Source organism: Phyllostomus discolor, chromosome 2, assembly GCF_004126475.2.
Source record: "Phyllostomus discolor isolate MPI-MPIP mPhyDis1 chromosome 2, mPhyDis1.pri.v3, whole genome shotgun sequence".
In the NCBI taxonomy this organism is placed as follows: Eukaryota; Metazoa; Chordata; class Mammalia; order Chiroptera; family Phyllostomidae; genus Phyllostomus; species Phyllostomus discolor.
In genome coordinates, this window is record NC_040904.2 from 89,352,442 (window position 1) to 89,363,261 (window position 10,820).

General features: G+C 40.9%; 1 protein-coding gene across 2 annotated transcripts; it reads right to left on the reverse strand.

The window, feature by feature from the left end:
• Nucleotides 1-1,361: 1,361 nt before the first annotated feature.
• On the reverse strand, nt 1,362-10,433 carry DPPA4 (developmental pluripotency associated 4). 2 transcript variants are annotated; one of them, XM_036018061.1, is made up of 7 exons: nt 10,333-10,433; nt 7,797-7,950; nt 5,927-6,087; nt 5,783-5,833; nt 5,274-5,556; nt 3,475-3,670; nt 1,362-1,736 (listed from the first exon to the last, which is right to left on the reverse strand). In XM_036018061.1, the coding sequence occupies exons 1-7, from the start codon at nt 10,354-10,356 to the stop codon at nt 1,706-1,708; spliced, it is 900 nt and encodes a 299-aa protein (XP_035873954.1). In that variant the 5' UTR covers nt 10,357-10,433; the 3' UTR covers nt 1,362-1,705. The 2 variants fall into 2 exon arrangements, with proteins under 2 accessions (XP_035873954.1, XP_028358248.1); XM_028502447.2 differs by lacking the exon at nt 10,333-10,433 and adding an exon at nt 9,851-9,917.
• Nucleotides 10,434-10,820: the final 387 nt, after the last annotated feature.

The following is a 10,820-nucleotide window of genomic DNA, read 5'->3' on the forward strand; positions in this document are numbered from 1 at the left end:
ATGTGCAGATTCATTTGCCTGGGTCAGCAATGTGTTGGCAGGACCTCCCACTCCAAAGCTGTTACTTCCAGAACCAGCTTTTGGGAATCTCGTGCTTGTTGGGAGCCAAGGACAATGTGGAGGGCTGGCCCAAGGTTCCTCTATCACATTCCTGTTGCACCTCACACATACATAAAACACATATGTGCTGTGGGTACAGACCTATCTGTGGCTGTTAAACTTTAATTTCCAGATGGGAAAAATGGCTTTTCTCTGGGCTCCCCCTATCAAGACCCTACCACAGGGATCCTTTGTCATAGAATTCTCTTTCTTGAAATATTTGGAGAGCATGGGGCAGAGACAGTGAAAGAGAGATAGAGTAAGGTGGTTAAAACTTCATAGTAATTTTGGGAGTTTGGGAAATGTGACTTTAGGGATTTTATTTTGCTGGGGCAGTAAGGAGGGGTAAATAAACCATCTTAATGATAGAATAGGACTTATTTTATATAGAAATCTTAAGCTTATTTTAGTGTGGTAGGAACAGGATAAGCAGAATTGGAAAGCAAACTAAAATTCCAAAATTAGTCAAGGAAGAGAAGTAATAAAATAGAAACTTGAGCAATCCAATGAAAAAAGGAAAAAGGTTAAAATAGAAAACAAATTTGAAATATATATGCAACAGTAAGGAATAAAGTATTATTTATTACACTGAAAAAAATGACTATTAATCATGCCTTATGGCTTAATCCTACTGAGTTAAGAGCACTAACAATTTGTATATGAAAATATTTCGTGAACACAATGATTTTTACACATACATTTAAGACATATTATGTATTAACGACCAAGAAATAACCTTGAATGTTTTAAACAGAAACATACAAAACAGTTACAACTGATAAGAACACTAGAAAAGTGCCCTATGTTTTTATCCAAGAGACACACCATAGGAAACCAGGTTAAGAAAACTTTGAAAAATATTTTGTATATTAAGCCCTGACTGGTGTGGCTCAATGAATTGAGTACCAACCTATGAACCAAAGGGTTGTGGGTTTGACTTCCGGTCAGGGCACACATCTGGGTTGAAGGCCAGGTCCCCAGTAGGGAGTACATGAGAAGCAACCAAACACTGATGTTTCTCTTCCTCCTGCCTTTCTCCTCTAAAAATAAATACAATCTAGAAAATGTTTTGTATATTAATAATGAGTTTTTTGGAAGAACAGAGAAAAACAGTTTTTCCTTTGGTTTAAGGTGGTCAGCAGTTTGAAGTTATTGAACTCAGAAGGCAGCAGCCCCTGGAGGAGCCAGAGTTCTGCGGCAGGAACCCAGTGTGGGAGCGCTCCCGTGTCTTCACTCCCTCCACAATGTTCACTTGGGGTTCCCACCGTAGAGGAGCTGCTGCGGTGGTCACTTCTGATTCAGAAGGATAGTGGTTTGATGGTGTGACTTTTTCATCTTATTCACTGTGATGAATGATAATTTTTTAAATGATTTTTTTTCCATTTTAAAATGTAAACGTCTATATCCCAGCAATGAAGTGGCAGGCATGTTGGGAGTCTGAAGGTAACACCCGTTCCCGCCAGTCTGTGGGCCCCGTGAGCAGGAAGCATGGAGGGTGTCCGAGCAGCCTGGAGTTCAATATCAGTGGCACTGTGGAGTTCATCGTAGTCACCTTTCTACTGCTAATTACAATCGTACCTGTACTCTTTTTCTTGGCATTATAATCTCACTGGAGGCTCTTCATCAATACCTTGTTCCTATAAAGCAAAGTGAAATGATCGTCATCTTTTAAAAATCAAATGAGAAATAACAAGAAACCCACTGGAACACCAATAAAATTGCCCTTACACTTTAGGATAGTGGGTGGAATGTGCTGAGTCCTCTTGGAATGGCATTTTCAGCCAGGTTATGTCTCTAACGTGTTCCTGCTTTATGCAGCCATAGGCAGGAAAGGCCCCAGTGTGAATCTTTTACCATTTTCTCAGTAGCCCCAGGATGTCATTCAAGAGCTATTCAAAGTGACCTCAACTGTATTTAACTTGCTTGGCAGAGAATTGTGGCAGAAAGCAGGACAGCCAAAAAGGAAAAAGGTTAGTATTTTCGAGGTGCCAGGGCTCAGGGGACTTGCAGTCCTAGATTGTTGGAGGGGGAGTGTGGCCTGAGGGGCCCACCCACTTTAGACTGCTATCTTTCACCAGCCCTAGTGTTTAGTAACCATGACACCAAAGGGGTGGTAGGAGAGCTAGAAGCGGAACCCAGGATGCTTCCTTGCAGCTATGGGTGGGGGAATGGATCCCTAGAAGCCAAGATTGGGCTGCACCAAGTCCCTCTATTCAGAGGGACGCTTTTCTTCCCATTTTCCCTTTCCATAGTGAAAATTTCCTTTAGGTATTCTATTGATCCACTTCTCCAGTTGTATTTTCAGAAAACACCTATAATTGCAGTCTCTACTTCTCTCCTCCCTTTACTCAACTAACACATTTTCTGTATCCTTTACACCTTTGAATCTCTCATATCACCTAAGCGAGTATATTATTTGTACTTTATTGAAACTTCACTTGAAATTAAGAAAACTTCCCCATGCAAATTCTCCCCATTCACTTCATATTCTAGCTTTCTTCCCCATTTTTCTGCCTCATTTAACATGTACACCTAATATTGCTGTTCCCTAAAGTTCTGACCTCAGCCAGATTTCTTCTGTTAAGGAGGCATTTCTAGAAGTTGCCAGACCTATTAAACATGAAAAACTGAATCATCCCATAAGATTTCTCTAATAGATCTTATGCCTTTCCCTCCTCGGCAATGTAAGCCTCAGTCCATTGATTTGTTTAAAACCCTTCAGTGGCCCGTCATCTGGGGATGAGCTGCCTGACTTGAGTCCTTGTCTGGCCCTCGACTGCTAGAAATTATTTGCAGATGTACATTTTTCTTGTTTACTCATTTAATTTTCACAATATCCTTAGATAGGCATTATTATGTCCCTTTATGAGAAAACAGGTTTATTTTCAACCATATTCTGTCACACTCAACTGCTTGCAATTTCCATGTTGTCCTAAATTCTTTCACAGGATTGGCTCTGGCACTGTGTCACAAAATGACCTTATTCCTTCTCCTTTCCATCTAGTCAGTTCTTCCCTTCCGTTAAGAAATCTTTGTGATACCAGTCAACACATGGTATGACAGCTGTTTACAAACCAATCATCCACATTAGACAGTAGATAATTAAAGGAGTTTTTTTTGCTAGTCATTGTTTCTGTGCAGTACATATACTTAAGGATAGAGCAATTATAAATGTTTGCTTCTCTAGAATTATGGGTCTCCAAGTGGACAAAAATGCTCTATTTCCTAGGAATATACTAATAGGTAATTTTCTTGAAACTCTTTACTGATAATTTGATTGACAAACAGGGCTAATGAACATAAAAATGTACCCCCCTCCCTCAACTAAAATCCAGGTGCCCACTTTTAGTTCGTAAAACAGCACTAAGTAATTACCTATGAACACATTTGGGGCACAACATATTGTCCTCCAGGTGCGGGGGTGGAAGGCTGCAGGTAGGTAGCAAGAAGAGTGCACACACTTTCCCTCGTTTTTCAGGAACCCAGGCTTGCCCAGCATAAAACTGTAGCTTAACCCAACCTTCTGTGTCTGCAGGGAGACTTCGCCCATGGACCACACACCACCTAACACCTGGGGAGGGGAGAGGTAAACATAAACAGAGCAAAACCAAATTATGTTAGAAATTGCATCACAGTCTGATTCTTTCTCAGGTGCTATCTCTTGAGATATGAACCTTAGAATTAAAACTTAACCTGCTCTCACGTGTTCCTTTTTGAAAACAATGCAAGGCAGTTCCTGTTATAACTATAAAAGGAGAGAAAAACTAGTTGGAAATGGTATAGGTTCAAGTGGGTAGATGATGGTGTAGGGGAGGCAAAACTTTACCTCTACCCATCTCAGGCTTTCAGCTGGGACTCTCTCTCTCTCTCTTTTTAAACATTTTTAAAATATTTAATTTTCTTTATTTTTGGAGAAAGGGGAAAGGAGGTTGAGAGGGAGAGAGACATAATATGCAGGAGATACACTAATTGGTTGCCTCTCGAATGCCCAAACTGGGGACCTGGCCTGCAACCCAGGCATGTACCCCGACTAGAAACCAAACCATCAACCCTTTGTCTCACAGCCTGGCCCTCAGTCCACTGAGCCACAGCAGCCAGGGCTCACCTGGACTCTTTAGAAAAAGACAGATGAAAAATTGAAAAACAGTTTATTAATGTGTGAAGTGCATGCCATGTAAGAGAAAGCATAACAAAAACTAATTCAGAATGGTGGCTTAGAATTGCATCTTATACATCTTCTATGAAGAATAAATTTGTAGAGAAATAATAAGACAAAGGAAAGCAATTTTGGGCCCCCAAGGGTGGTGAACTGTGGGAGGGTGAACATATGGGAGGAAACTAATGGAGTAAAGTTTGCTTGCAGAGGCCCCTGGTACCACCTCTCAGTCTATGAGAGTGTCTCCAGCACAAGAATTTACATCCTCCCTTTAGGCAGAAAAGCAGAAGTTTTTTTCTGAGTTTATTTGCACCCACCTCAAAACAATTTTTTATGTCAAAGAGGTATATCTGTGGATGACCTACCTATTCTGGTTTCCTTTAATAGAAAGACTAAACCAGATTGGTCCGGAATAGCCTTCATGAAATAGGTTCAGGGGTGTCAACTCTTTAACAGGCAGTTTACTGAGATCGCCACTTTATGGTTTTGCTTGATGGTATCTTAATGGTCTTCTGTAATTCTTACAAGGTTATGACATAGGCATTATAAGTATTATTAACCTATTTTTTTCAGTGAAGAAACTGGGAACTAGTTTAAATAGTTTGTTAATGTCACTCACTTAAAAGATGTCAGAAGATCCAAGGCTTAAGCTCAGGCAGTTGATTTTAGAGCCCACCCTTACTTCCGATTCCTTACAGAAGAGGAAAGAAATGAATCCAAACATTGCGATCACCTTGTGATGACGTCAGTGTGTTAGAGCAGTGGTTTCTCAAGGTCTGGTAAGTCCCCTGGCTAGCATCATCAGCTGGGTCTGGAAAATTTTTGGAATTGCACATTCTTAGGCCCTATCTTAGACCTGAATCAGAAACTAAGCTGGGGTTGGGGAGTGTGGGACTCGCTGGCGGGAATCACTAGTCCTTCAGGTAATTTTAATATACCCTAAAGTTTATCAGAGATGAATATCAATTAACTGTATTTACTCCTCTGAACCAGAACCAGCTTTTGGTATCAGGCTTACCAGAGGCCTCTTGTGGTGACTGTAGTGTCTCCATCTGCCCAGCACTGGCTGCGATTCTGCTCCAGGAGGCAAACACAGCTTCTGGCGTGGAAGTTGTCACGACAGCACTGTCCATTCCCTCAAGGAGAGCAGTAGCCCCTCCAAGATAGGGCACCCCCTCCTCAGGGGGAGCAGTCACTTCAGGAAGACCAAAACTTTCCAGAGTTATTCCCTCCTTTTCCATCTTCAATTTCCTTTTAGATTCTGTCAACACCCTGGCCTCCCTTGAGGAGACAGGAATATACTACAAACAGGGTTGAAAAGATTAAAGTGCTATCAGAAGTGCAGCCTCATTTTTATTACTCTTTGAAGAACCAGTAAAAAGTAAGGATGGGGGATATTGTGCCTTTAGGAGAGGAGTGGGAAGGAGGGGCCAGGACAATCCCTTTACTCACTTTTTCGTGTTAAAGTAGGTAATTAGGATGAGAACGAAAAATTCTACTCTGCCAAATTTCCTACAAATTACTCACCGTTTGATTAGGGTAAGCATATTCACACAGCCTCTTATACGCTTCCACTTTCTAAGATGAGAAAAATGAGTTAATGAGAGTTAAAGATTAAAGGAAGGTTGTTATCCCCCCCCCCACAGCACATCCAACACCCCGGGCTCTCACCAAGCCCTTGGTGCTCAGCTTTAACTGCTGGCACCAAGCCCTCACGATATCTCGGTGAAGCACGTCAACTGGTGGCAATTTAAGGGGCAACGGAGGAATTGGTATCTTCTTCCGAATTCTGACTCTCTCATTGTCTTGTGCCATCTCTTGTGGATGGGATGCTGAAGGAGAATGGGATAAAATTAGTAATAATTAACTTTTGTGTAACCTTTTAAAATGCCAGAAGTACAATCACTTTTAGTTATCACAGTACAGTCCCCGTTGTACAGTTAAAGGACTTATGATAGACCACAAAACCCTCAAAGGGACAGATCTCAAACCTAGGACTTAATACTTCTGAGTTCCATAGTTTTTACTTCCTAAAGCTTCCCACTTACTCACACATACTTTTCAGCTCCTTAACCCATACTCCAAGGAGGTTGTTGCCTAGACATTTCCAATCCAGGGGAATGATAGAAGTTTTAGACCTGAGATCATAAATATTCAGTGATTCCTTGATCTCTCACAAAACAGATAAATCACTCAGCAATGCTACAAGCATTTACTCATAAACCTGCCAGCCCACCCCCCATCAGGGCAGCACTGTTCTCAGTGCACACAGGTCTCCTGCTGCACTTCACACACAGCATTCAGGAAAGTCTTGTAGAACAGAGTTCACATTATGTCTAGTCAGGTATAGTTTAGGCATTTTACCTAATGATTCTAGTCAGGACCCTAGGACCCTAGGACTCTAGTCAGAGTTCACAAAATGCCTAGTCAGGTATAGTTTAGGCATTTTACCTAATGATTCTATGTAAATTACAACCAACCTTCCACCCCACCCTCGATCCGGCTCAATTGGTATTATCCTCACTTTTAAAAAAAGGAAGTGGAGTTTCACAAATGCGATTTCAAACTTACATTGGTCCGTCCCCAAACCATTGCACACAGAGGTCCTTAACTCCAAGCCATGAGTTAAAACAAAAATTTTAGTTTCCATAGCCAAAAGTCTTTTTTTAAAAGAAAGGTTTTATTGACCCTAAAATGCTAGCTAAAAAGGTGACAGACAGGTCTTGGGACATGAAGTCCAAACCACCAGGAGCTTTTCGAGGTGGAAAAGATAAACATGTCCAACAACTTGGGAGTTTACATGTCTTTGGGTTTTTGTTTTGTTTTGCTTTAAGATAGGGAAAGAGAGAGAGAGAGAAAAGAGAAAACACATCGATTTTTTATTTACTGGTTGCCTTTTGCACGTGTTCTGACTGGGGTCCAAACCTGCAACCTTGGCGTATCCATAACACTCTAACCACCTGAGCTACCTGGACAGGGCCTGGGAGTGTTTTTATACTTGAGTAGTGGGGATGGGGAGGAAAGGTATAAGCCACCTAAAAGAATTCACATTAGCTATCAGCAAAGGAGTGGAAGGTAGTGAAGAAGTGAGGTCAGGGCTGGGATAGGCGCAGAGTCACAAAACCCACATGTAAAGGAAAAGCAGCAACTTCTGGAGTTTGACAGTGCCTGGCTAAAATAATCTGCAGAAAAAGCCACCAGGAATTTAATCCGAGCTCCAGCAAATATAGAATGTGAGTAGCCCGTGGCTAGCCCGTGGCCATCAACAAACAGTTCTGTCTTTCTCTCAGTCTTGACTCACTGTAATTTAGAACATATCAGAATTTTCTCCTTGTCAGGGTAAAAGCAAAATGATTAGAACGAAATTTATTGTGGGAGTTTGGAGACAGAAAATATTAACAGGTGACTCATACAGAAGGCTTTAAAGGAGGTGTAGGACTTGCAGTATAGAGGGCAAACATCTCTTTTTCACTCCACAAAAAATTCATCAGGCTTCTTAAACCCTAAGAAATGGGATTTGAGGGACTTGATGACCTCTTACCTTTGTCATCTTTCTTAGACCTTTTCCGTTTGTTTTCCTTCCCTGAGGTTCTTTCTGTACTTGATTCACCAGCAGCCTGATGTTCCTCTTCAGCTTTTACTGGTTGGAATTTGGAAGCCATTTTCTTCCCCCCTGACTTCTTTTTGGACTTACACTGGGGACAGAAGAGCCAGTGAGTCATTCCTCTGGTGTCTGACCCACCACATTCCATTACCTGCTTTAAGGTAAGCCACACCCATGACACGAGACAGTCACTGAACTCTGCTGGCAGAGTGTATTTTCTGGGTATCATCTTAAATACCCAGGTTTATTTATACAACAGCAAAGTGATGTCGGAGAAATGGGAGAAGGCCAACTTGAATGTATGAGAGAAGACAGAAAATATGGATACAAATAATAGGAGGAAACTATGCTCTACTTTGGAGGAAGCCCACATTTCACTCACATTGTCCTCATCTCTCACCTGGAAGAACCCCCCCCCCACATTTCTTTATTTTTTACCTCTTCCTAATAAATGTTTTCCAGAGGGATGTTGTACATTGATTCAATGGTTTATTGTTTGTTAGCAGGGAAATAGGAAGATAATCATCCTACCAGCCTCTTATCTTCCATTCTACCTTCTCCTACTGTTCTCCATTGCCAAATTCCATTCAGTCACAGCATTCCTTTCCTTTCCAACCCAGTTCCGTTCACATTTAGGGATTTCCCTCAGCTCCACCCCACCCACTTCTATTTACATTTTAAAATCTTAATCTTTTAGAAACTCACTTCAAATGTTAGTTCATCTAGCAGTGATTTTAGTCTTTACAGACCACGCCAAACCTACTATGTATTTCCTTATTCCCATCATTTGTCAATTGTAGTTCTAAGTTTGCTTGAGATTTAATTAATACCTGTTACACCATTTGATTATAAGCCCTACAAAATGGGGCTTTCCCCCATTCTTTTTTTCCCTTTCACCATAGACAGTACTTCCTGGTTATTTGGATCAAAAGAAACAAGAGAACAATGGTGATACAGAGAAACTAACATTTATTGTCCTATCTCCTCTTAAATATTGTTCAACACATTCCTTATTTCTTTCATTTAATTCTCACAGCAATCTGGCAACAATTTATCATTGTGCTTTTTAAATGCTGAGGATCAGAGGTTACAAAACTAAGGAACTAAGGACACACAAGTAGGCATTTCAGATCAAAATTAAATCAAAGGTCAACTGACTCTCTCAGCTAAATTCTTTCCATTGTCCATCACCATGGGAGTGCAGGACAAATTAACATTTGTGTGACTTGTTTTTACAAGTCTATAGCATTTTAACATTCTTTTTCAAATTTTACATTTGTAAAAACTCTTTCATAAAATACTCACTTTTGAGACTCAGAAAAGTCTTAAAACTGAAAGGGCAAAAACGACCAGGTTCTAGGAAGAGACCCTGAAAGCAGTCAGGTTTCCTTGGCAGAGGAGTTCAATTCTTCTCTACTAAAAGAAACCAAACCTCTGCCACCCTGAAGCTGCCTTTTGGGGATATTGATCTTAAGCCATTTATTAAAGAAACAGGACCCAGAGAACTTTTGACCCTCCCCCTCTCTCCCTTCCCAAGAGATTCAGACAGAAACCTGCTTCAGGGAGGAGATGGTAGGATGCTCACCTTAGCCTAATTTGAATTAAGTATTATAAACTGGAGGGGTTCAGGCAGGGGTCTGTTGGCTAGATATCTTCATGTCCCACAGTTTCTAAATCGCCAAGGAAGGATTTTCCTGCCATGTAAGTTCACCTCTTACTCAGCTACCTGTAAATTCCCCATTCTTACTTTTGAAATTTAAGACTCCATCTTCCCTTCCTTTTCTCTTTTGTCCAAAATGTCAGTGTTGCCCCACTCCTTGGGGAATTTTCAGGTTCAGGTGAATTCCCCATGAACATGCATTAAAACTTTATTTTCTACTGTTAATCTGTCTCCGTTAATTTGATTAGCCTAGCCAGAAGAACTTAGAGGGTAGGAGGAAAAGTATTATCCTTTTAGCCCCCACAGTACTAAGCCTCAAAGCCTCTTCCACCTTTAGTTTCTGTCTGCAGTGCTCATCAATATGTGTGGCTTCTAATTATTTCTTGTCTTTAATGACCAAGGAAAAAAAATAAGCTCAGACCCACCACCTTTGGTTTAGAACCTGTGACTGCCAAAGAGAAATTAGAGCTTGTTTTTTTTTTTTTTTACCCAGCCTCAGTCAAGTGCCCCTTCTTAAAGTTTTTCCCTCACCTCCCCTTTCTTCCCATTACCCTTTCCTTCTAGCCCTGACAATTGATTCCACTGACAAGATAAAACATTTCCTCAAAAACAAAACAGGTAACCCGTTTCATATTATTTTCTCACTCCAATATACCAGGCTGCAATCATAAAAAGAACTTTACTTTAAGGAAAAAAACAAACCAAGTGTAGAGAGAATAATCCTAAGGGACTATTTTTTCTCAAACGAAGCAGTGTGTCTATGATGAAGGAGATGCACAAAAACAGAAAACAAAGCCACTAAAATGTACTTACCTTCTTGCCTTTTGCATCTTCCATATTCAGAATAGAACACGAAGGTGATAAAAAGAAAATCTTCTTACTTCTGATATGGCCCCTGGCCCAAGATCGCTTTTTAAAAAGTCTCCTCCCACTTCCTGCATCCAGAGGCACTTTTTTACTCCTCCTTTCTGTTCCCTCCTCCCACAATTTGGGAATGCTAAATGTGGGTGCATTTTTATTTACGAGGGAACTATTGTATGAATGAATTAATAACATTACTGACCCTTTTGTATGTCTTTTTTAATCCTCACCCAAGGATATGTTTATTGATTTTTAGAGAGACTAGAAGGAAGGGAGAGAGGTGGGGGCCAGGAGAGAGAGACAGACAGAGACATTGATTTGAGAGAGAAACTTTGACTGGTTTCCTCCCTGAACTCACCCCATAAGTGGTTAGAACCCAAAACTTACGTAGGTATGTGCTCAGTCCAAGAATAGATCCTTCAACCTTTTGGTGTCGACAC

What these genes read in the sequence shown, in the direction of transcription:
- DPPA4 (XM_036018061.1), bottom strand. Translation starts at nt 10,356, where the DNA reads ATGGAAGATGCAAAAGGCAAGAAG. An exon ending in AAGATGCAAAAGGCAAGAAG is followed by an intron (nt 7,951 to 10,332) that starts GTAAGTACATTT and finishes TTCTGTCCCCAG; the next exon opens with TGTAAGTCCAAAAAGAAGTC. An exon ending in TGCCCCAAATGTGTTCATAG is followed by an intron (nt 1,737 to 3,474) that starts GTAATTACTTAG and finishes TTTGCTTTATAG; the next exon opens with GAACAAGGTATTGATGAAGA.